The sequence below is a fragment of the Aulostomus chinensis genome, chromosome 18 (genome assembly GCF_037954235.1).
Source record: "Aulostomus chinensis isolate RoL2024-O1b breed Wild chromosome 18, RoL_Achi_v1.0, whole genome shotgun sequence".
Taxonomy (NCBI): domain Eukaryota; kingdom Metazoa; phylum Chordata; class Actinopteri; order Syngnathiformes; family Aulostomidae; genus Aulostomus; species Aulostomus chinensis.
Genome location: NC_141337.1, coordinates 22,758,257 through 22,784,217, shown reverse-complemented (window position 1 = coordinate 22,784,217; position 25,961 = coordinate 22,758,257). Strand labels below are relative to the sequence as shown.

The window sequence follows — 25,961 nt, the reverse complement described above, 5'->3', positions numbered from 1 at the left end:
ATACAGAACTTTTCAAAACGTTTCAGCATCATCTCCAAAACACATCTGGCTCCAATCATGTCCGTGTGCTGTACAGGTGTGAAGCGGTCAGGGTCTCTAAGTGTTGGAGGCGCAGGAATTAAACTACAACTATGTTGACTATTTCAATATAAGTCTGAGGAAGTAACCCCTGATGTTGTTGTAGTGATGATTCCTTGGGGGGGGGGGGGGGGGTGGAGACACCATGTTTGGAACAGACAACCTGTAAGAAAAAGCTGGGGAATAAAATCGCCAGACAAGGAGGGTCACATGACCTCTTTGCAGTGTGGGAATTGTGAGTTTCTGGCCTCAGGTTTTGACTAAATGTCAGGATACTTTAGCTTCTGCTACAGTTTTTTGTCTTTTTTTTTTTTTTTTTTTTTAGATTTGTCTCAAATGTCCCCCGAGACTGAATTCAAAAGATGTTGCTGGACAAAGGTCACCGTAATCTCACATATTCACCAAATCTCTGGAATGCCTTGAGAAGATTTCTGCACAGATTTGCCATAAATGTCAACTGAGACTCAGAGAACGACTGGAAAAATGGGTCAAAGGTCAAGGTCACATCGTGGAAGCACACAACCATGACGTGACAGTCCTAGTTTCCTCCCACCTGCTCCCAATGCTCCTCTGTATTATGCTGGGTTTGGGGTTTTTTTTTTGGGTTGTTTGATGCTTTTTTAAATCTTGTCTTATTTTATCTTGTGCTGTTTTATTGTACCTGGCATGTCCACTAATACTTGTCTGACACTTATTTCCTGAAGTAACCCTAACAGAAAATAAATGTGAAATAATAATTACGAAGAGTTGGATGCTTTTGACAAGTTTGCACGAGTTCTTAGTTTACAGCGGTCACAATTTGAATGAATGGACATTTCAGCGAAACGTTGAAATTCACACCTTCACAAATTCACACCTTCGCATCATCTCTGAGATGTTTGCGCTATCGTTCCACCACGCTCCCTAAGACTGAGTTCTGAGCTGCTGCTCATACCAGACAATTACTGCACTGATGACAATTGATTCAAACACACATTTCTGGTGTTAAAAATGTGACCTCCTGGTTCTTTTTCCTGTTCATGGTTCGTTTGAGAGTCGGACATCTTAAGGTGGCAAAAAGAGGCTGAAAAAAAATCAGATTTTGAGATTATGGCCATCTTCTACACAACCACTGCACTGCCTAGCGAAAGGTACACAATAGCTCGCCGAGGCTGGCAGGTACAGTTGCTCTACTTTGAGACGAGACTTCACCTGGAGCCACTGGAACCAAACAAAAAGCCCCAGAAGGAGCTGCAGGAGCAAAGCGGCCACTGAATGTCCTTCAGCACCTGCGTTGTTCAGAACAGACTTCCAGTAGTATTTAGGACGGGTGTTAAAATCAGTCTGCAGGAAAGTGTAAATCCGTGGAAGTTTTTTGTTTAAGATCTTAAATGTTAGTCAAAATGGTGTCAGTTATCGGTCTATTCAGATGAAAATGTTAGTATACTGCTGAAAACTCACATCAGTCCCCCTGTTCTCCATTAGAACCTCTATGTTCTTGGTTTCAGAGCTGGAGAGAACCTCAGGTAACTGAGGCCAGCGCTTGTTTTCAGTCCACATTTGCTGTAGAAAAGCTTGTTTTAAAATTTCTCGCCATGACTCGTGCTGGATGATAGCAGTCAGGTGTGCCTGGGCACAGAAGTGTTCATCCAAATGTTCCCCTGGAGTAGAAGCACAGGGCTCAACAGTTCTGTCAGTAAACCGCTCCCATGCTCTGTGTGGCCACCGGCGCTGTTGATGGAGTGTGGTGACCCGACTGTGGCAGACCTAAATGCGCCCCCTGCTGCTGGTACCAGTTGTGGTGCGTGTACTCGTCCATGTAGGCTGGCGAGGAATGAACGGGAGGCTGATAAGGACCCTGTCCCCTGCTGGTAGGGTCCAACATTGCATTATTCTTGCTGCTGTTTGTACTGCTGCTGTTTGGAGTGGTGGTGCTGGTGCTGGTGCTGGTGCTGGTGCTGGTGCTGGTACTGTTGTTGTTTTCCCACACAGCTGGAGACGGAGGAGAGTTACAGGCCATAGAATCGCTGGCATCTGGGCTATGCTCCAAAGGAATTTCCCCGAGTGGAAACTCTCCATTCTTGTAGAGCTTCTTGAACTTTGAACGACGGTTTTGGAACCATATTTTGACCTAAAGGTTAAAACAAAACAAAACAAATCAAGATTAAAGGAATAAGTACACAAAGCAATTTACATGTTCTTTTTTGACCTGGGAGGACCACAAAAGCCCTTCCACCCCTGAAAGCACAGAACAGCCGTCCCATGTGAAGGTATTTATACTGCATATTGTGCAGTATTCAAGCACCAGATTTTCTGAGCGCAGTTGAGCTAAGAAAACAAACGAGCTGTTTCAGTACTAATATACATGTATACTGTCACCAGATCAACCACCACATCATGAACTGAGGACATGTTTTCCAGCTTCAGGACACATCAGCCTTCGCCACTACCAAAGACTTACGGTCCCCAACCACCTCAGCAAGTGCTCTGAGTGGAGGAAGCGCTTGTTGACGCGTGTATTTAGTGCTGATGGTCCACTTGTGATCCAGTCCCAGGGCATTATTGGAGCCTATCAAGGATTCAAGATTCAAGGATTCAAGGATTCAAGGATCTTTATTGTCATACCACTCACATTTCCATGCTGGTGGTACGAAAATTGAACTCAGGTCCTGGGATAGCAAGAGATAGCATCCCAGCTGACATTGGGTGAGAGGCAACAACCTCGGGAGACAGGCGTCCAACCTCAGAAGCTTTCCGACGCCCCACAAAAGCAGCATTAGTTACTCTTTAAGTTGAAGTGAGGAATGTCAAACAATCGTCCAATCAAATGTTCAGTGGTTCATTTGAAGGTTGTTTTTTTTTTTCTCTCTGCGCCCATCTGATCCCATCACTGTCCGATATTCTCTCCCTGCTCGTTTGGTTAACACCGTCAGGAGAATATCTGGGAATTATCCTGCTCATTCAAAGAGCCGAGTAATTCTGAAAATGCAGTGACAAGCAGTTGTCTGACTTGCAGGTTTGATTTGGTTTTTTATTTTTTTTAATTAATGGAGTATAGTGTTTACGGAAGAACGAAGAGTATTCGGGGCGCCCATGAGAGAAAAAATATGAGAAGAGGTCGATTTATTTTCATCGTGCACTTTGAGAAAAAAGTTGAAATGTCGAGTAAAAAGGTTGAAATAAAATGTCAAGAATAAAGTTGACCTTTTGAGACTACAACAACCAGCGCATGTGACTGCTTCTACAAAATGCCACGCAGGCAGTTAGAGGAACTGGGGAAACTATACTTCAGACTTTAGTAACAAAGTAATACTTTGTCTTTTACAGATTGTAGTTATCAGTATCAGGACTTTGAAGAGACTGTGCCGAAAACTGCGACTGTTCCGAAGGAGAAACCACACACGCTTGGAAGAGAATTCAAGACATTCATTCAATATGAATATACGTCGACTTCTTTCTCGACATTGTATTTTGAGTTTTTTTCTCGACATTTCGACCTTTTTCTCGAAGTGCAGGTGAAAAAAATCGACCTCCTCTCATTTTTTTCTGGACCTCATGCTCTTCTGTAAGTGTCAGTTGAGGCCGACTGTGATGTCACACTCAGATGTCAAGTCAGGTGTCACAGCAGAGGAAGCCAGGGCGCTGTGAGTGGCGTGATGAGGAAATTGAAAGGCGCATCGAAACAAACAAAGAAAAGAAAATGTGGGAAACCAAGAGCACAGTGGACGGAGGACAGATCACAAAAATCAACCACGCAAAGCACCAACAAGTGCTTGAGTCTGCCGCTGTCGTTACTTCTCCGCCGTAGAGGACGACTGCCAGGATGACATGTAAATCATGTGATTTCCCATCTTTTATTTTACTTAATCTGTTCCCACTGCACTGATTTGCATGCACCCTTTGTTGATACGCCACCTTCCTCATGTGTAAAAAAAATTGCATTATTCAAGGATTTTTTTGTTCAAATTTTCTGTGATTCCATTCAGGTGTTTTTTATGTGTCAATTGAAAGTAAGCATGAAAACAGGCTGATGGAAACCCAGCTGTTGTTGTGACTGATGGCCCAGTGGGGGTCTATCTCCTCCTTTCTCTCTCTCTCTTTATCTCTGTCACACTCCTTCTGCATATCTGTCTTCCTCCATTATCTGCCTTTTTTTTTTTGCAGAATACTACCCAAGAACTCACAAATACATCGTTCAGGAAGTGGTACTCAAGTCCAAATATCAGTACCAGTATGTTTAAGCCAACACTGTGGTGCTCAGCTCCTGGCTCACGGTGTCATTTGGTTTTCTCTGTTAGTCGTGACCAAAACAATGTTGTGAGCGACTCTGACACATCGTCAGGGGTCAACGTTACACATTTACAGAAAAATATTGGAATCTGCTGGATTTTGTTTTTGCCTTGGTTTCTTTCTACCAAACAGCGAAACCCATATTAGCCACCAGATGACCAAAATGGAACATGTAGCAACTCAAACCACCGGCCAAAAACAACTCACAATGAACACTATAATGTTTCTCTGAGTCTACTGGGTGTTGCCATCCCAACATTACTCTGTTTCTGTGTTTTTCTTTATCATCGCTACAAACATCTGGCTGTCCAACTTGTTTTGAATTCAAGCAAAAGTTTAACATGTAAAGCAAAACTACATATATATATATATATATATACATATATATATATATATATATATTATGCTTATTATACACATTATGCTTATAAGCAAGGCAAACATATGTAACATATGATCTTGATGATGTAAAAAAAACATCTTACAGCTTTACATCTTCGACCACTCAACAACCGTTAGTGGCCAGCAGCACCATCTCTGTCAAAAGTGATATTATGAAATCATGCAAGTTATTGTAATGTTAAACAAGTCTTTATCCATGAGGGCATCAAAGCCAATGACATGTCACGTGTTCCATACGGAGCTCATGCCTTTGTTTGTGTAAAGCTTGTGCGTGTAACACAATCACCCACTGAACAATGATTTACAGCTGTGATAACACAACCGGTGCAACGAGTTGTGTCTCTTATCACTCAAGCAAACATACTTCATATGGCAGTAAATAATTAGGTGCAAGTATTACTGTGTAAACCAGGCAGGCACAACACAATACTTGTCAATAATTCCAACATCAATCATCAACATCCTGCCACGTTGTATAATACAATATTATGTTTTATTCTTCATTTTTATTACGTTGAAGGGTATCTTGGCAGAGATTAGTGCAGTATTGCATTGTATGCAGTAGGACCAGTTTTGGTAAGGACCTTACAGTACAATATAATACGATACAATACGATATGATATGAAACGATACGATACGATACAACACGAAACGAAACGATACGATATGATATGATGCGATATGATACGACACGACACAAAACGACACGATACGATACGATACGATACGACACGACACGATACGATACGATACGATACGATGCGATACAATGCGATACAATGCGATACAATGCGATACGATATGACATGGCAGCACGGTGGTGCAGTGGTCAACGCTGTCTCCTCACAGCAAGAGGGTTCCGGGTTCAAGTCCCAGCTCGGGCATGAGATCTTTTTGTGTGAGTCTCCATGTTCTCCCTGTTCCTGTGTGGGTTCTCTCTGGTACTCTGGCTTCTTCCCACCGTCTAAAGACATGCAATTGGGGACGAGGCTGATTGATACTCTAAATTGACTGTGAGTGTGAATGGTTGTTCGTCTCTCTATGTTGGCCCTGCCATGAACTGGTGACCTGTCCAGGGTGAACCCTGCCTCTTGTCTGAAGCCGCTGGGATAGGCTCCACCCCCCATGACGCTTAACAGGAATAAGCGGAAGACAATGGATGGATGATATGATACGAAACGACACAAAACACTACGATACAACATGATATGATATGATTTGATTTGCTACGATTCAATACGATATGATAGGATACAAAACATATTACTCTAAATGATTTACAGAAATAAGGCTGAAAGTAAACCTGCGTTGTACCAGAAGTCAAACAATATACACATCACATTCCATTGATATAACTCTGGCAGCTTTACATTGTTACTTAACACATGTACCATAACCTACATAGCTAACAATATGATTATATCAGGATATATTGTAATCCTATATCAAAACTATGGGCTGGAATAAGAACAGTATACAATGATCCTGTTAACAGGATCATTTTAGACACATTATTGCTTGTAATATTAAAAATTCCTGCTTATATTTGGACCTTTGGATCACAGTTCTTATAGTAGTTTTCATCTCTAAGAAACTTTAGGAGATTCTCATTTTCAGCCAGCAGCTGCTCTGTTGCCTAAACTCGACATGGTTCACATTCTTTAACTGCCTTTGCCTCCTCACATGCAACAGACGTGTCTACCTGCACACGTCTGCTTTACGTTTCACACTCAAAAACTTGATCAGCACCGTCAGACCCTCCACATCCTCAACACCTGAGATCACATCCCTTACTTGATATCATTTACAGTTCAATTCAGAGACCCTTTACACAGAATCAAGGTTCATTGTAGGACTCATAACCCCCATCCCCCAAACCAAACCTTGCCCCACCTAAACCCCCACCCCATCCCGACCCCAAGCTACCAATGTATATTGCACTTTATTCTGAAACAACATCGACATATTTGAGCTCACAAAGGGTTTTTTTTGTGCTTCCAGTGCACAGAGAGAAACAAACACCTACTGGTGACTGACCACTAACAACAACCATCATCCATGTTTTCTTTATCCAGCCATATTCTTAGTAATCCTTTGACTTACGCTACAAGCAAACCGTAACACCTCCAGTCCGGCGCTGACATCAGCGCGTGTGCAGCATGACCAGCCCAGCCACCCAGCGCACTCATCCGCCTCAACAAGTGTTGCTGTTTGTTTTTGGGTGGTTTTGCAGTCAGCATTAGCGTTTAGCTTAATAAATGTAACTGGCTCTTTCTGCAGTCTGAAGCAAGACAGAAGTCTTGGAGCAAGAGGGAAAAACACATCAGTGTGCACAAGACACCGACTTGTAAGTACTTGGAATGTGAAATAGTTTTTTTTTACACACCTCAATAAACTTGAACCTTGTTAGAAAAAAAATTGAGATTTGACATATTGTTCTTTTCATGTACTTTTTATTTTCTCTCCGGTTCGTCTTGCAAGATGAGTGCTTGGAAGTGAAATTTGCCTTGAAGGACTCTGTTTCAATGCCTTTCATCTCTCACTGTTAAAATAACAGTGTTGATGACGATCAAATGAAACAAAGAGACTAAACGTTGATGAGCCAGCAGCGGCTCGCGTGTTGTTGTTGTTAGCATGGTTTGCACAACCACTGAGACTACCCAGTACAAACAACACAAACCCCAACAGTCAGCCTCCACTCATGATAAAAGGCTTCAGGTATACCCAAGTTATAATTTAATAATAACAACATATATTTTTAAATTATCGTCTGACAAGGAGGCCCTGAGGACGTGAAGTAAGAATTAGCAGTTTAAAATGAAGCTGATGTTTTTTTATCATCTTGTGTTTTAATACACTAGACTGTTATTTATCAAAAATGGCATATATCTTGCTATAATTTTGTCAAAAGAACTATTCCGTCCAATAAAACAACTTTATTTTATTTTTTATGACTGATGTCATGGCGCTGCGGTGGTTAGCGCCGTAGGAAGCACTCGGTCGGCCCCAGCTCCCCACCGGATGCTCCGGTGCATCCCGTATCCCGGGTTAAAACTCCTGACTTGGCAGCGCCAGAGTCGCCTCACGGCTCCGTAGAGGGTCGGTTGAATTAGGAGGACAAATTTCATTGCATCTCCGTGCGATGACTATGTTTTCTTATTCGACTATTTACCTCCGACTTACATTGTTCAGACCAGAATTTCACCTCCTTTTGGCCGACACTTCCAGTACTTCATCTTCATAGTCATCCAGATTTATACTGTATTGATCGCAGTTGTTGCTGGAAGTGAAGGATTTTTCTTCAGCACACATCACCTCTTTTCTTCAGCTGCTCGCTGGACTGAACTCACCTGGGTCTGTGTCAGTCCCAGCTGTGCGGCCAGCTCGGCCCGCTCCGGCAGGGCCAGGTACTGGGCCGACTGGAATCTCCTCTGCAGGACTGCCAGCTGGTAGCTGGAGTAAATGGTCCGGGGCTTACGCACTTTCTTGGGCTTCCCGTTGACCATTCGAACCTCCATGTCTGGTTCTTCTTTCACTAGAAGAGGTCAAGTGAATCTTATTTATACGGCACAGGATGAAAAGCAGACAGTAATTATACTATGATCCAATATTCCCTGATGGGCAGGCGCTTGGCACGTTTGAAACCTGGTCAGATTCCTGCAATCCTCGTGAAACCGTACAGTAAAAACGTCTTCTCTGGCCTGATAAAATGTTTTTCACCCTCACACGTCTTCAAACAATGAAACAAACTTGAATTAGTTCCCTACAGGGAACACAGCACAGACGCAACACAAAAATAGCCAGAGCCACTACAACCCTGAAATTTCAAAGAAATTCCGCCAGCACTCGGAACTTATAATTTTGGTTGGAGTGTCTCCCACAGCCGGGGAGGGAGACAGAGATTTATAGGTGCTTTTCATGTAGCCTGGAGGCCCGCTTGTATACATTACTCCCTCTTCAGGATTATTACTACTCTATCTTTTTTTGTATATTCAATCAACTTCACCCAGATGCGATTTACTGATTCAGATCTACATGATCCTTTACGTCACTCACACTAAAAGTAAGTCGGTACTACAATAGTTTTTTGTTTGGGTTGTTTATCTGGAACTAAAAAAACAAGATAAAAGAAAATCAGATCAAATCATTGGCGAACATTTGTATCAAATTTGTAGCCCTGAGGGAAGTCCACATGTAAAAATGAACATATAGTGGTTTTTCACATCTTCAGACGTGTATTTGTACCTAAAGAAATAAAGGATTTCTAAATGTCTGTTAAATGTGTGCATCTTTTAGGGCTGAGGAAAAACACCCTCTGTAGTTCGTCGACTGTCATCAGAGGATCTATTTTTGGTGATTGATATTGATTTATGAACGGAGCCATTTACACATTTGTTCATTATTTGTCTGGGCGGAGCCACAAGCCTTGCGTGATAAGGCGCTGTGGTTGTTAGATGATTCAAAGGCCAAGGCTGACTGACATGTCGTGACACCTGATGTGTGTGGCTGTGGGCCAAAGTCCCCCGGAGCCATTTCCAGCAGTCAACTCCCATCTGGAATGTCAAAAAACAGTCCACCAGTCTTTCGAGTTTGTTTTTTTCTTTTTTTTTCACCTTTCAAAAAGAGCAGAAAGGCGACGCTTTGGAGCGCAGCTTAGTTTTAATTAAAATCATGTTTGTTGTTCAGGATGTCAAAGACTCTGATTTGAAAGCATTATTAGTTTTTGTGATATTCCTGGAGAAGTTTGGGTTTTCAAACAAAATTCGTTTTTTTAACGACTTTAAAATAACTATCCACTTTACCCGTGTAAACTTAAACCTGTCTGAGTGTCAGTTTTTAGTCCTAATCCAAGTGAAGTTGAGGAGACCCTGGCTGCAACTCGGCCATGGCTTCCATCCAAAAAGCTCTAGGCAGCTCCCCTTATACTTGTCAAAAACAAATCTGGAAGAAGATCAGATAAAAGATCATTTCAAGGGAAATTCACGACATGAGAAGTAGAGTGAAGGACGGAATGGTCTTTCCTGCATGTTTGACATTCTGCAGGTTTACTTTTCACCTCACCTGCAATTATCCTCTTTCCATGTCAGTCACAGACTCCATCCATCACTGTTATTTCTGTCCACAACTTTTAGTCACATCACCTTTTTCACAAAGCTGATGAACACAGACATGAACTGTTTCTGCACTGGCAACAGTGAACCAGCTGAGTTTATTTGTGACTTTTTGCTAAAAACCAAATTAATCCGAGCTCCTCTCCAGTTACCTGTCTGCAGGAGGAGAGTGCCCGACTGCAACACAACACAGTCTACCACATATTTATCAGTGGAGGCAAGACATCCTGTCCTTAAAAGTAACACATCGCTGACTTTGCATGCTGCTATTTTTAAACAAATAATGAAAGTTTCAGATGTCACTGAAGGCGACTCCTGCAGCTGCTCTCTGAACTATGAACTGATAATATTTGAAACATTTGGATTTAAAATTCAAGGATAACAGCATCAACAAAATGTAGGGGACAGAATTTGTATGGAGAAGTGGTGTCAAACCCTCAAGTGGACAAAGTTTAACACCATCAGAGCGTGTGTGTGTGTGTGCGCGCGCGCGTGTGTGCGCATGTGTGTGTGCGTGTGTGAGTGAGCTAAGTTCCTTGGCAATTATAGGCTTTCTATGGCTAGACGTGAGCGCCATAAATCTGCCTTAGGTGGTCAGTTTTTTTCCATCGTTGAAAGAAATAATGTGAATATTTTCAAAAAAAGAAAAGAAAAGAAAAGAGAAGACAAGAAAAAAAAGGTAGGTTTCAGAAAGCTGGGTGATCCTCTGTTTTAGCCTGACCACCCGCCCAGTGCTGGTGCAGGTCGCCACTCACCCGCGTCCTGCAGCGATGACTGCATCTCCCTGCTGAATGCGCCGTGCTCTCTGTGCGTTGCGTGCGGGTATGTGTACTCTGCCTTGCTCACGGGGTAGGCGCTCCCTGGAACCATCCCGTTCAGGTTGTAGTGGTGGTATGCGTATGGGTTCATGTGTTGAGTCGAGTACGGCTGCTGAGCCGCGTAGAAGTCCTGAGATCCGTGGAGCGCAGCCTGGCCGCTGTAGAAGCCCATGTCTGTGACTGAGGACTCCGGCAGGGTCGGGGAATCCTTGGAGATGGAGATCCCAGCCACACGGAGGGAGGGTTTCTTCTCCTCGAACACAGGTGAGGTCTGCCCGTTCATGATAAGGCGTCTGGTGCTTTCTCTCAAGTCTAAAGCGGAGTGTTCAGACACAGTCTAGCGCTGGCGTCCCCAGGCTCCCTCGACGCAGCAGCCAGGCTGTCCACCGTGGCGGCGCCCAACCCAACTCGAACTCTTAATTACAGGGCGCGCCGAGCTCAGCCAAGCCGGGCAGGACAGAGGGAGTGGGTGTCTCCCTCTCATTGGCTCGCATGCTCTCTCCCTGCCTCTGCCCTGAGGCCAAGACAGCACCGACTGTCGCCTGTCTGACTCCCTTCTTCTCCCCACAGAAACCTCCAGTAAACCTCTCCTCACAGGCCGCCGGCACCAGGGCGCAGGAACACTTGGCAATAAGCTGAAGTCCTCTAACTTTTAAGTAACAGTTATAATTTGAGGCCTTAACAACGTAGACGATTCTGAGCGGAAAAGATAAAGATGAAGCAGCCAAGCACGCATCATGGTGTCGTGATAAGATGTTTACGCGTTTACTTGACGGCTCTGCCTGCCATTCGCATGCAGATGGAGGAGCGTGAGCTGCTGCGGACTCGCGATGGGAGTCGTCACAGGCCACCGGGGCTCCCCGGGAGTCCGCTGCTCTTCTTCTCTGCGTTGGTTGACTTGAGCCCTGCAGGCTTCAAGGCTGTGACGCGACCTGCGGTGTGTTTCCAGTACAGAGCATTCCTCGACCCAGTGTGTGACACTACAAAAATACGAACCGCCTATAATAAGAATAATGTGCTTGGGTGTTTTGAAAAGTTGGGGTTTCACCACCAGATTTCACTTTTTACCAGCTTGAAGACCAAGAGCGGAAGTGACGGACAGACTCATCAAATATTGTGAGCTTCCACCTCCACTGCAATGATTGAAAACGACACGTCGACTAATGAAATACCCAAGTAAGAGGGAACAGACAAGCCAGAGCGAGGAGGGTGCGGGTCTGCCGGGGTGGAGGTCTCTCAGTGTGTTCACTTTAGAGTTAGAGTTTTCATGTTTTTCAGTGACGTCATCACTGTGACTGCCACACATTCCACCATGATGACGCGCTCTCGTAAGGTGAGCACAGATGTTGTCAGGCCTGGTGACCTCAGGCTCCAAACTGCAGTGGAGGCTTAAGACGCCTGAACACACTTCCGTTGAGAGACGGAAGGAGGAAAGTCTCCCAGGGTGTGTGCTTACCTACAACGACAATAATCATCATAATAAGAATGATTATTGTCGTTATTACTTCATAGTTTCTTAGATTTCAAACACCTCCCAGATAAATACTGTACCCCCACCATCAAGAGTCACAGATTGAACTCCAGTGAGGACAACCGTCACCTTCATCAGCCCCCCCCCCCCCACCCCCCAGCCCCCCATGGCTGTGTATTCTAACTTTTCAGTCCATTTCAGGAAACTCACATCAAGTTTTTGAATCAACCCCATAAATGAAACCTTGTTCGGAAGACTGTGAGCGTCACACTTTCGAGATTTGAACTGAGAGTGAACGAGCCTCCCTCTGCCTGCGGAACGACTCTGACCTGGGTTCATGGAGTAAACCGACTCTTCCTGGTGGGACTTCAAGATCTTCTTAAGGGGTTTTTGGAGATTTGACGTTTTCCTCATATCATGGTTCTTCCTTGTCGGGTGGACTGGGAGAAACCGCTGGTCCGCGGGCTGCCGCAGGGACGTAGATCGACGTCCGAGCGCCGATTGTCCCTCCTCTCATGGAGCGGTTGATTCCAGAGCTCTGTAGTGCAGCACATGCAGATACTTTTCTCACTGTCGTGGTTGCTGCTTTTCAGGATACAAAAACCCTAAGGTAAGTATGCTTTCAGGACTGACGTGTTTTATGGATACCTGATGTGAGCAATATCAATACCAAACACTCAAGCAAAGGGGGGCCTCTCTCCTGAGCCTGACCCTGATACTTCTGATCAATAACTGACGCTGTCCCCAGGTCTGTTGACTCCACGTAAACTCCTGCTAAAGTCCTCAGAGCTCAGCCAAGCTCCGGTTCTCCCTGATAGGCTTGGTTAGGATATTCTGGTGAAAACCTCAAAGCAAGTATTTTAATCGAAGCCGTGTGCAGCGTGTCTCTTTAAACCAAAATTCTCTGAATTGAAAAATCAGTTTGGGAACTGGGGGGGGGGGGTCAAGTAAAAAAGTGGTAAAATTGTGATTTTGCTATAAAACTGTTGCATATTTAACCCTATAGTTTTCTTCCTCCTCGCCTCTTTAAGTCCGTCCATTTCCTCTTCTGACCTCACTGGGTTTGTCTCCGCTGGACAGAACCACACCGAGGGTTCCCTCCCCACTGCTCTGCCTCTTCTGCATGCTTGACGTAAATGGAAACAGCTCATTGCAAACACAGAATCCCCACGTCACACAACTCGCAGGTTTATTTTTTTATTAGCACTTGTCTTCCTTGTGTGTCATATATGATAAACCCTCACAGTCCTTGCAAAATTAAGTTTTCAGAAATGTACAGTTTGATTTTCTCCAGCAAACGCGTTCTTTTCTGCACAGCCACCAGTCACATTTCAGAGACGAGAGCGTCCGCTGTGCTCTCAGTGGCCAACTTTATTCTTTTCTTACACGTTATAAAAAAAAGAAAAGGAAACAGTGTCAATACATCAGGCCTTGGATGAAGAGAGGCGCTTGGTAAGGATATATACAAAGAGAGGGTGGGGCAGAATGAAAGCAGTGTTATGAATGTCCTCTTCTTGTGGCGTGGTCCCGCATGGAGAGAAGAGCAAATTCCCTGTATGATCCAAAAATCCCAGAATGCCTTGTGTGTCCGAGAGACAGGGTCAAAGAGGTGAGTGAGGGGTGGGTGGGGTGGGGTGGTCTGGGAAGGAGAGGCCAGGGCTTCTACAGCCTGGGTTTTCAAGACCATTCTCCAGGTGACGGAGCAAATTGTGAATCCAGACTTCACAACTGCAGAAATACATTACACAGGTTTCAGGGCCTGTTGGCAAATTGAACAGAACAGGAAGAACCCAACCAACCCATCTTTACCTCTGATTACTCAAAACAGACCAAGCATGTTTGTTTTTTTTTGTTTTCTTTTCTTTATAATACATGTATGTATAAGTACTGTATTTGTATTCTTAATTAGTATTTTACAAGATTCCCTGATGGCCAGCGCAGAGAGAAACAGAGGGGGGAAAAACAGGAGAAAGGGAGGCCCGTCCAATTTACATAGAGTAAAAACCCTTGGTGAGAGAAGAGGGGCGCAGTGCCTGGATGTGTCCATAGGGAGGAGCACTCTGCATCAAATCAACCTCAGTCAGTTTGGAAAGAAGAGACGGTGACGAGAAGTAGGGAGAGCAGAGGGCCGAGGGAGGACGAGAAGGAGCGATGTGTCCCTGCCCTCAGTTTCATGGTCCTGTTGGGTCGTCTTCAGTCAGTCGGCTGGTTTATTTGTTTGCTGGGTTGTTGAGTATCGGTAATGTCCTCCTCCCCTCTTCCCTCCCAGGTTGAAGTGAGAGATCGACCAAGGTCTGACTGGCCCACCTCACTCCAGACACGGGGAGCGGTGGTTTCACTCTCTCTGAGGACAAACGCAAAAGGCACAATATGAATGCAACTATCCAGACACACACTGAGCTTCAACAACGGGACCAGACAGGTGCTGCTCTCTACATCCTCCAACAGTCAGCAGAGGAACAAGGCACATAAAGACTGACTGAAGATCCATCCATTTTCTACCGCTTATCGTGTTAAGGGTCATGGGAGGGTGGAGCCTATCCCAGCAGCCTTCCCCCTGGACAGGTCACCAGTCCATGGCAGGGCCAACACATATAGACAGACAACCATTGGCTCTCCCAGCCACGCCTACGGTCAATTTAGAGTCTGGATTAACCTGGTCCCTCTTGATGTCTTTGGACTGTGGAGGAAGCTGGAGTACCAGAGAGAACCCAGCAGGAACAGGGAGAACATGGAGACTCACCCAGAAAGACCCTTCTTGCTGGGGGGGCCACAGCACCACCCTCTGACTGAAGATGTGCATCTTAAATATTAAATACAACACAATTGCACTTTTGTTTTACATTTTCTCACAACAATTTTAGTAAATGTCACTCAACTTCAAGTAAATGTGATGCTTGGGGACTACTTTCAGATGTGGATTGATTCCCTCTACCGAGTGAGTATTTATAGCAGCAGTACTGTGTGCATGCATTTATTTCAGCACTAAGCTCATCAAAAAAGACTTTTTTCCCCAACAACTTTCAATCTTAATTTCTTAAATTTTTTAGACTAAGGAAATGGACGTTTTTGGAATGGCTCCCAGTGTGGACCAAGGGCAGAGCTGCTCGCAGCCCCACAGCAGCTACAATGTAACCCAATGAGGCAACAGTCAAATTGAGCCCCCTTGAAGTGTAACTGGAAAAATCTCTCTCACAGTCTGAGTCTGTCAATGTGGAAACATGCACTCTCTCTCTCTCCAACCGGTCAAGGCAGATGCCCCCCACCCGGAACCCAGTCTGCTGAGACACTTCTCCCTGTTGAGAGGCAGCTTTTTGTCCCCACTGTCGTCGAGTGCTCGTGAGGGAAAGCTGGTTCTATTGAAATCAAATCAAAGAGAATGCGTTTGGACCTGTTCTATTTGGAACGTGTAGTAGCGCTACGTAAGTGGCCTCAGTCACGGTTTGAGTGCTTCCATTACGCGTTGCAGGGGCAGACGTAGGGAGCTCAGAGGAGGACTGACAGAAGAATCACTCTCCTTATTCACAAGTCAGAGCATCAGAGTCTTAAGAGCTTGTTATCGTCCTCGTTTCAGCCAGCAACTCATGTCAGCCTTTTATTAACAAGTTCAGCTTCTTTTCTTTCATGGATATGTTACTTCATTCTTTCCTTATTTGAGGGAATAAGTACATTTTGTGAACTTGGTAAATGCTACTTTTGTATCAGTAGTTTGGTGCAACATTCAGTTTGTTGTTGTTTTTAATTGAAGGAAAGTTTTTGAGCGAAGCACAAATGTTTCTTTTCTGCACTAGAAAAAGAACGACACTGACAAAACCCAGGGGGGACTGTTCGACCCAGTCTCCGTGAGAGAAATTCACCTCAGTCTCACACTGGGATCAGGTTTCCGCGTAGAAAACCTTTCATTCCACTGAGGCTGACCTTATGTTAGCTTCTTGGCTTTGTTGTAGAGCGAGTCGACCACTTTGCTCATGTTCTGAATGGTCTCCAGGGCTGCCTCATATGTTTTGTCCACGACCGGCTCATCGAAGACGATCAGCACACCCTCGCCTTGGTCCAAAATACCTGTCAGGTGGGACGGGGAGGGGAGCAGAGACAGAGGTGGGATTGAAGACATTCTCATTCACAAATGACAAAATCTGTCCCCTTTCTAGCAAACTTTTTGTTGAGCGCACGAACCACTTATGTTACATGCTGTGGATGGGAACTAAAAAGCACCTCAGACACATACCGTGAAACTTCTTATCCAGAATCATCTGTGAAAGCTTCCTCTCCACGTCTCCCTGCAAGACAAACAGTCCGATTGTGGGTCCATACACCTCAGTGTAGAATTTCAGGAGCCAACTCCTGTGAGTAGAATGAGCAAATGTTGCCCAACCCATGAGAGCAGCAGCTTACCTTCGAGAGCTTGATGAGGGAGGAAATGTGTGCTATCTGTTGGAGAAAGGAGACGCCCAATGATGAGACTCTTCCATGTCTGTTCATTATTAAATGAAGATATTCTCCATGCCAATTCATAACCAATTATTTTTTTAATTAGAGGTTATCATCACTCTTTAATTAGAGGTCGTCACATGTCTTTTCCTAAAATGACTGCATTGAACTAGAAAGTTTATATCTGAAGTTTGCATGAAAGCTGCCGAAGCTGGCAGACTTTTAGCAGCGACAGGTTTCGGCAGCTTTGTGCCGAGTCCTCGCCCCCGTGGCTATTAGATAGAACCGAACAGTAATTTTAATTGCTGATGAGAGCTGTTTTCATGACATGAGATACCACCCACACACCAACAGAGGGCACACCGTGACCACCAATGGGTGGCAAGATTAAACGGAGCCGCACATTCATCAGAGACATCAAGACATTTATGACATGTTTATTGCTTTGCACCCGTGACACGTGGTTTTGCTCGGACTAATTTACTTTAATAAGACTGAGCAGCAGTAGTAATAGTAATAGCAGTCGTGGTAGTGGTAGAAGTAGTATTTTTTTACTTGTTATTTGATGACGACTGACAAAACAAACTGTAGCAAGGGAAGGAAAAATGTCCCATCCTGAAGTGGATCTCTCAGCCCACTCAATGCTGAGCCTTCAGTTACTTGAGTTTCACTGAGTCAAGCAGCCCAACTTGAGTTCATCCGCTCAGACAGGGACTCAAACTCATCCACAACATTACTGTTGTAGCTGCATGCTGACGGAGGTTACCTGGACCCTGGAGAAAGGCTCGATGACTCTGATGAGGTTCTGCTCCAGCAGGTTGTCATACAGCTTGGTCAGGTGAGTGCTGATGATGGGGTCATCCCTCAGCTCTGCTTTGTACTCTGTTAGTGCCTTTGGAAGGGAAAAGCCCAGCAATCACTTATCAGGGGAGAGGTGTTCAAGCAAAGCATTCCAGAAATATTGGCTACATGTTAAACATGCAGCACTGAAGTCTGAGTACAAACCTTTTCAAAGTCAGCAAGCGACCGGTTCTTGCTGGCTTGCGCCACACATTTCAGCGAGTCTGTCTGTGGACAAAGATGAGCACAAAGTGACAAAGGGTACAGCAGATGTACCGCAGGCCAAAGATGATGTACAGAGTTGGAGAATGGTCTTCATCACATGCAATCTATGTACACAAAAAGAAAGGTACATCTCAGTCCATCGGTACATTTTATTGGTCGGAATGTCAGAATACAGCCCGGTTAAAATACTCCTTACATTTTCACTGCTTTAAGTTTCAAAAGACAAAAAAAGGAGCCCATACTCAATTAGGACTGCCGATGAATCTAACTTATCAAAGTTTACTCCTGATTGCAATTTTACTAAAAAACAAATAAAATGATCAAGACCAAATATTTCGGAGTATTGTTTAGTTTGAAAATACTGTTCCTTTTTTGTGACGGAATGGCAAAGTCGACTCGATAAATAATAATAAACCAGAATCACCTGTTTGGATACACTGGCTTCAAGGAGTCTGACAAACAACAAACGCGAGTCGAGGAGAAATCACGTGACATAATCGCGATCACAACTGACCACAACAATCACGTTCTGCCACAACTGAAAATCTCAACTCAATCTCTATTTGTGGGAAGCTTTGGCAAGTGGTCACTTAAGTTCAGATAAAAGAAAGAACAGATTCCTTCTCAGGAAAGAAGAGAGGTACCTGTCTGCCAGCATATCGCAGAGCTAGCTTGCCGCTGATGAGAGCCTGGACATCCTCCGGCCTGAAAGCCAAACGGTACTCATCAACACATACAGGCAGCAAAAGAGTCATTCTGAGTCAACAGCACGGCTGTAGGATACATCAGCGTTCATCCAGACTTATCATACATGGTCTGGTTAGACAATGAAAAGAATTTCAAGGAAAGCTCTTTTTTGGTCAGAGGTTAGTCACTCCTTCGAGGTGATACTGGACGGGACTGAAATGTGGCCACTACAGTGTGATGTCACGTTGAAGGTTTGGATAGAACCTCAGTAACCTGGTCAGGGATACAGCAGGGGGCCAGTGGGATATGAGGAAGCTGGTCATGTAGCTGATGACCACTGGCTAAAAGTCACAGATGGTGACTGGCTGCCAAGTACAGTGGGGAAAAAAGTATTTGGCAGCCACCGATTCTTGTCCCACTTAAAAAGATGAGAGGTCTATAATGTTCATCATTGGTGTACTTCAACTGTGAGAGACAGAATGTTAAAAAGAAAAACTGGGACCACAGTAACTGAGGTTACAAGTAGTAACACACTACATTGTCATGGATTAAAGTCCTGCAGTGCTCGAAGGTCCCGCTGCTTAAACCAGCTTACGTCCAGGCCCGTCTAAAGTTTGCCAGAGACCATCTGGATGATCCAGAGGAGGATTGGGAGAATGTCATGTGGTCAGATGAGACCAAAATGGAACTCTTGTGGTCTAAACGCCACTCGCCGTGTTTGGAGGGGGAAGAAGGCTGAGTTGCATCTCAAGAACGCCATCCCACTGTGAAGCATGGGGGTGGAAACATTAGGCTTTGGAACTGCTTTTCTGCAAAGGGACCAGGACGGCTGATCCGTACTAAGGAGAGGATGAATGGGTCCGTGTGTCGTGAGATTTTGGGCAAATGTCTCCTTCCATCAGTGAGAGCATTGAGGATGAAACGTGGCTGGATCTTCCAGCCTGACAATGACCCCAAACACACCGCCCGGGCAACGAAGCAGTGGCTACGCAAAAAACATTTCAAGGTTCTGGAGCGGCCCAGCCAGTCTCTGGACCTCAATCCAATAAAGAATCAGTGGAGGGAGTTTAAAGTCCATGTTGCCCAGCAACAACCCTGAAACATCCCAGCTCTTGAGAAGATCTGCATGGAAGAATGGGCCAAACTAGTAGCCACAGTGTGCAGACCTGGTGAAGACCTACAGGACACGTCTGACCTGTCACTGCCAACCAGGGTTACATTACAAAGTACTGAGGTGAACCTTTTATTATTGATCAAATATTTATTTTCTGCACCATGATACAAATAAATAAATTCTTTGAGAAGGGTTACCCTCACCCTAACCTGCATAAAGGTTGCAGATATGCTTTGTTTCTTGAGAGGTACAGTAGTTTTGGCTACTGCTATACACTGAATACATTAAACATTGTTGTTTTGAAACAGCATTGCCAGAGGTTTTTCCTACCAGTTAACTTTGAATGTTTGAGTTGAGGAATGCACATTTCAAAATCATCAATAATGAGTGCATTTTCCCTGGTAACCAAGCTTGTAGACCCATGATATCATTTGCTGATTACACTGCAATATTTTACTCTAGGCAATATCACTTTTTCAATGAGCAGCGCAGCACACGTGCAGGTGTGTACAAAGTCACATGGCACTAGGCGCTGCTTTCCCGAGTGTCACGTGTCTTGAGAAGGACATCACTTACGCGTTGAGCATGATTTTGCACAGCAGCATGTACTTGAGGGCTGTGATGGCTCGGGGGCTGTCGATGGAGTCATATCCCTCAAAGGCCTCATAGAAGTAGGAGTAAGCCGTCTTCCAGTCTTTCTCCTCGGCTGCATGAATGATCCCTAGAAACACACAGAAACGTCAGGTTACCTGCGATGTTCTTCAGGGAGCAACCTCGGCGACTTCAGATACTTGCTAATCCTAGAAGTTTGGATAAGACGCTGACGCAGCAGAAGCTCTCCTTGCACTGGTCCACACTTATCAGGAGTTACTGTCAGCTGAGCAGCAGAAGTTTGTCCTGCTGTTACCTGACTGCATATCTAAAGCTGCTTGAAGTTTGGGTGGGCAGTAGATGGCGTTGGCGGTTGTCCTGGCAGATGTTAGAGCAGCGCGGGCCTTGGGCAGGTTGCTGAGCGCGTGATATGTCTTACTCTCCAGCAGCTGAACCTCCACCAGCAGAGCCTTGTCATCCATCTTCTTCAGCTCCTGCAGCAACTGGGAGCCTGGAGAGGGAGGGTGGCATGCAGTAAATGACTATGACTCCTGAAAACATCGTTGCAACTTAACTGCCTCTGTACTACACTATCCTGGACAGTCCCCAGGTTAGAAACTATCAAACACAACTCAAATACACACAGCTGCAAAGTACTCACCAAGTTGTAGTGCTTCCTGGTAGCACTTTGTGTCGAAATACAGTGAAATAAGGCGAGCCTGAGGACACAGAACAACAACCACCTTTAGGCAAAACTTTACTTTTGAATGAGATGAACCATTTAAACAAGCATCAGCCAGGAAAGGCACGCTGTCCATCTGTGCTTCCTGTAAACATAATGGGATGTATTGCTGGGAGCTTTGCTGCCTAACAACTCCTTCACCACCTTGTGATTTCTCCATAGCAGCTGCCAGTTCGATACCCTTTGGAACATTTTGTTTTCAATGCTTGAGGGTTGATGAAGGAGCATCTAAAGCACACCCTCACATCCATACACACACTTCTTGGGCTACATGTCATGCTACAGGCTAGAGCTTTTAAAAAGTCTGAGATGCCCCTCTCTTTAGGCCAAACTTGGTTACGGGGAACCTTAAATTATTTATAGTTTGATTCTGGAGGCTAATATAGGATCACTGTTGTGCTATTTGATCCCATAGACGGTAAACTATTTAGTCAAGCTAACCCAATATTGCTGCTTCACCTAATTTCAGAGTAAGTACATGAAAACTCTCTGTCCTGACTCATTTATTGGTTTGACTCTCGGAAATTTGAAAAAAAAAACAACAAACAATACAATTCCTCCAAAACTACTGTATCTCTAATTTCCATTCTTAACCAAATCATAGCCATCCAAGCTGTTCAACATGAAGCTCTTTGGTAACTGAAGTCTTTTCAACTTCATGCACTGAGTGTCTGCTGAAACTGTCCAGAGGGCCCCTGGAGAGGCCTGCCTCCCACTTTGAAAACCTCTGCTCTCGGCTTATACTTCATATTTGACTTCATGCCTTTGCTTCGTCTGTCACAATACAGATGTCTGTCAGTTCAGAGCAGAAATTAAACGGCCCTGCTCCCCAAGTAGCGGAACAATGGACAGATAAGACTGTCCACATCTATTTACCTGTAGTTACTGACGTGAAGGAACAGCCTCTTCATGCATCAAAGGTTACACCGTTATGGCAGCTCAATCCTGAATTCCAACGAATTGTCCGTTTTCAGGACAGGGGCCAAAACAAGCAACACCATCACTGTTTGTTTGGAAAGTGACCAAGAGAGCTTCAGCCATCCTGGTACAATTCTCTTCACTTTGACTGATCTGCTTTCTTGGGCCCCGACAAGCAGAGAGAAGAAGCTTGTCCCTCAATAACATTTAACACTCAAAGCACAGGTACGTCTGCTCTCACCTCGAGGGCCTGTCTGAGGAAGGTCCTCTTCTCAGCCTTGGCCCATTCTATGCACTCAAGGCAGAGTTCTACCTCTTGGCCCGTGGCAGCCTCCATGTCCAGGAACAGGTCCAGCAGGGAGCGGACCAGCCGGGCTGCCTTAGCCTTGGAGATGGAGTTGAGGAAGGGCCGCACATACTTCAACAGCCCGCCAAGCTCTGCAGGTGTACGGAAATGAACACAGCTGGTTAAAAGCATGCTGGGTTTTAACAGAAATCCATCCGTCACATGACTAGAGAACGTAAACAGCAGACAGTGGTCTGGACGCACAGAGGAAAGTTAAAAGTTTTCATCAGCATCCAGAACCTTGAATGCTGAGTTCAGCTCAGGACATGTGAACAGCAGGACTGTGTCAGAAATCCCTCACCTTTCATTCACAACTGCCTATCTAAAATAAATGTAGTGGGTTACTTAACAGTTAGCAGTACATGGAGTTTCTGAAGACATATTAACATCATTTGCATAATAAACGGCACCTGTAGAGTAAAATAACATTTGGTGTAAATAACGTGCAATATGTCGCATTATAAGATTACAAGAAGACAACAATACACGCATTGGATTGTTGTCGTCTTCTTGCTTTGATTCATTTGTACTTGTGTTTTTTACTTTGAAACTCACAGAAATATTGAGAGCAGATAGTAAACAGGGTGAAACTTTCTACAGCGCCCAGGCCTGTAGAGAGGATGGTGATGTTACACAGGTTTAAACAAGTACATCATTCCATGAGAGTGAAAAGTGAGATACAGGCAGTCAGAAATTTCATATCTGCTTTAGAGTTGTCAAAATTGATTTATAACAGTATAATGAATATTTGAAATTCTTTCAATACTCATTTTCTGCACCATTGATACCGACACCGCTTCCTCGCACTCTTGACAGAGAGTTGACACACAGCTGTGCCCACATAGTCCCACCTCCTCTCACTCACACTGCTGTCTGTGTGTCATCACTCATACCATTTGCTCCAGTGTTAATTCAGTAAAGGTGGCAATCTGTGACCAGATTTAGAAGACAAAAAAAGAAAAAAAAGCAAGCTGAAGCACAATTTGGATATGGTGTGCAATCTAACAAAGAAAACGCAAACGCTGCAGAAGAGGGCTAATGAAAAGGTGCACACAGCATAAATTTATACCCTTTTGTTTACTGCACACACTTGTTTACAAGCTGGTTTATATAAACCCAAGTAAACCCCCCTTGAAAAGCAAACTGGCTCTGGTCCTGTGGCAACTGGACAAGGAGTTGCCCGTTTTTTCCTGGTGCATCATGTTCAATGTTACAAATGCAGACACCACACCAAAACGAAGCGAAGAGTATTAAAATAGCACCAAAAACTAGTGTCTCCCTCTTGGCTGAAAGCAGGCTTGTTGATTTGTGGCTGAGATGGTGGAGGCAACGAGCTTTCATTGTTTCCAAGTGCACTGCTGATACTGGAGCTCTGACTGGTTGTCAATATGTGAATCACAGATTGAAGACGGGCTGCAAATTTCCACGTTCACATCAATGCCGATCAGAGTCTGAGGAGATCAACACCCAAGTCCACAGCAGGTCATTTGACCCGCAAGTGAATTTCAACTAAAGCCTTTTCACGTTGCAGACAAAGAAGTTGATTTCAGGGGGAAATGTTTTCAACCGTGAAAATTAAAGTTGAAGGAATTCATCTACACCCATAGACATCCATGTGTACTGCTCCTTGGTTTATTTCAACTGCTGTTTCTATTGTCTTTTAACAGATTTACTTCATGCTAACTAACAAACTAATCTCAAATAATCAATGATTTAAGGTTCACATGAGTGATTGTGTAGATGGAACACCAGCACTCAAGCACAGTACCTTACCAACATGAAAGATAAAAATTAAGCATTTTCCAAATTTCTACGACTTAGTGTTACCCTGCAAATCATATTTGGTTTATTGCAGTCAATCCACATTTAAGTTGTAAACAATTCACTGTGTGAGGAGACATAACTTCTTTCATCGCACTTATTTCTCTGACAAACTGAGTTAATTGCAGTTGAGGTTTGAGGTACATAAACAAAGAGAACAGAGGAAATCAACAGCATACAAACTGTGAAAGATAAGGAGAGCTGCATCTTGCGAAGCTGCCTGCCCAAGCAGCCTGATTGGTGTTGAGTCAGCTAATGATTAAAAATGAACGTTAAAAAAAACCAAAAAAAAATTTGAGGTGCAATAGTTGACAATTTTTGAGTAAACAAATACATTTAGAAAAAAATGACGCACCCACAAAACTTTCAGAGGTGAAGAATGAATGAAAAATTTAACTCAAGAAATATCTCAGTGGAGAAATAATTTTTTTTTTTAATTTTGGTGTTGGATTAATCAGAGAAATGACTGAGAAACATAAGGCTTCATTCTGTTATGCATCTAAAATACTGCCAGACCAACAACAGAGCCAGACGGGGCTCAATACTGGTTCAGCATCTCTACGCTGGTCTGAGCTGAACAGCCATGCTGAGGTGGCCACTTTTCTGCTGGACAGGTGAGCTAACATTTACTTAAAAATAATAGTAGTTGCTCAAGGAAGCAACTTCAGCCTCTGAAAGGTTCATGATGACATCGTTCGTGCGTGACATCATCACAAAATGTATCACGATGAGATCGACATCATGACTTGTCTGTCTTGTTACAGCTATTCCAACTCTGACCACACGTGGTTAGTTGTGTCTACCAGGCAACTAGCAGAATACGTCAGTTCAGCAACAGTGAATGTGACACCTACTGACTGGGAGGTGGAAGTGTTGGCCATTGCAGCTTAAAGAAATTCACTAATAAAATCTGTTAAGGGCTGTAACGACATGCCGAATGTGTGTCAGTTCTTAAGTTTTACCCATGTGGCTCAAATAAAAACTGTACTGACTGAGCTACATTATATCATATACCTGTTAAAACACTGTGAAACATGATAGCCTGAGTGAGTTCAAGACAAAACGCAGCTTTAGATATGTACACCATGTTCAAGTACCTGCAGCCTGTCCGGTCTTGGCCAGCAGCCCTCCAAGCTCCAGGATGCTCTGCTCTTTGACACGCACCGCCTCCTCATCACTGTCCTGGATATCCCGCTTCACTACAAAACACACACACACACACACACACACACACACACTACAATTATGTCATCTGATGACTTGACTGGCATCAGGGTATATCCTGGGTAGGCTGCGTTGGATGGCAATACGCCAACTAGAGAACGAAACTGAGAAATAATCCATCTAAACAATAAAATGTGATACATCTACCACAAGTTCAACGATTAACATATCCTTAACTTTAATAAGCGGCATAAAGTGAAACCACGAGTTAGACGCCGTGACAAAGCACGGCGTTAGTCAGGCAACTCATTCACATCAATATCCTCTTCGGCCTGGCGTTTGACAAGACAGCTGCTGACAACGCTGGCCGCCGGCTAACGTTAACTAGCCAGCCGCTGTCAAGTCAACCAAGTTCCCAACAAATGAATGACCTGGGGTAGCTAACGTTAGCTCATCTATTAGCTTGCCGGTATGCTGCTAGCCGGCTAGCCCGCTGCTGCTGACTCACTGTGCAAGACGGCCAGCTGACTTAGCTTACATGCTAACTGGCTAACAACAAAGCTCAACAACCGCTTCACGTTGCTTTGAGAGGTGAAGCGTTGCAGTGACTGACAGCAGACAGAAAATAAATGTGTGCTCAACGTCCATGATATTTACCTATTGAGTGTAAGATATCGATGGAGGCATTCCGGTCTGTCCCAAGAAGAGACTGTGCTCTCTGAAACTCAGCCACTGCCGCGGCTGCCATCTTTCCTCTGCCTGCCTCTCTCCGCTCCTCTCTGCCAGCTTGTTTTCCGGTCAGGTTGCTCACGTTGTCGGAGCAATACTGCCCCCAACAGGCGAGGCCGTGCATCTCTTCAGGAACGCTTGAAGTATGTCTTTATACATGCCCACGAATACATCTATTCCTCATTGTGAAACATCGATTTATA

At 44.4% G+C, this 25,961-nt stretch overlaps 2 protein-coding genes across 2 annotated transcripts in view; both read right to left on the bottom strand.

Annotated features, from left to right (window-relative positions):
* Positions 1-11,341, bottom strand: part of LOC147245774 (homeobox protein Dlx3b-like) — an 11,918-nt gene extending 577 nt beyond the window's left edge. Inside the window, exons 1-3 of the mRNA XM_086185661.1 lie at positions 10,617-11,341; positions 8,101-8,285; positions 1-2,188 (exon numbers count right to left, since the gene is read on the bottom strand). The exon at positions 1-2,188 is cut by the window's left edge and continues 577 nt beyond it. Coding sequence (XP_086041787.1) covers positions 1,751-2,188; positions 8,101-8,285; positions 10,617-10,962 — 969 coding nt within the window. The 5' untranslated portion in view covers positions 10,963-11,341 and the 3' untranslated portion in view covers positions 1-1,750. The remainder of the gene's footprint in view (positions 2,189-8,100; positions 8,286-10,616) is intronic.
* Positions 11,342-13,330: 1,989 nt separating this feature from the next.
* Positions 13,331-25,845, bottom strand: LOC147245773 (26S proteasome non-ATPase regulatory subunit 11A). The gene is made up of 13 exons (XM_086184762.1): positions 25,687-25,845; positions 24,969-25,064; positions 21,940-22,142; positions 20,700-20,757; positions 20,355-20,549; positions 20,024-20,168; positions 18,291-18,351; positions 17,587-17,649; positions 17,348-17,473; positions 16,546-16,581; positions 16,379-16,430; positions 16,069-16,212; positions 13,331-14,494 (listed from the first exon to the last, which is right to left on the bottom strand). Exons 1-12 carry the CDS (start codon positions 25,775-25,777, stop codon positions 16,070-16,072), a joined length of 1,269 nt encoding a protein of 422 aa, XP_086040888.1. The 5' UTR covers positions 25,778-25,845; the 3' UTR covers positions 13,331-14,494; position 16,069.
* Positions 25,846-25,961: the final 116 nt, after the last annotated feature.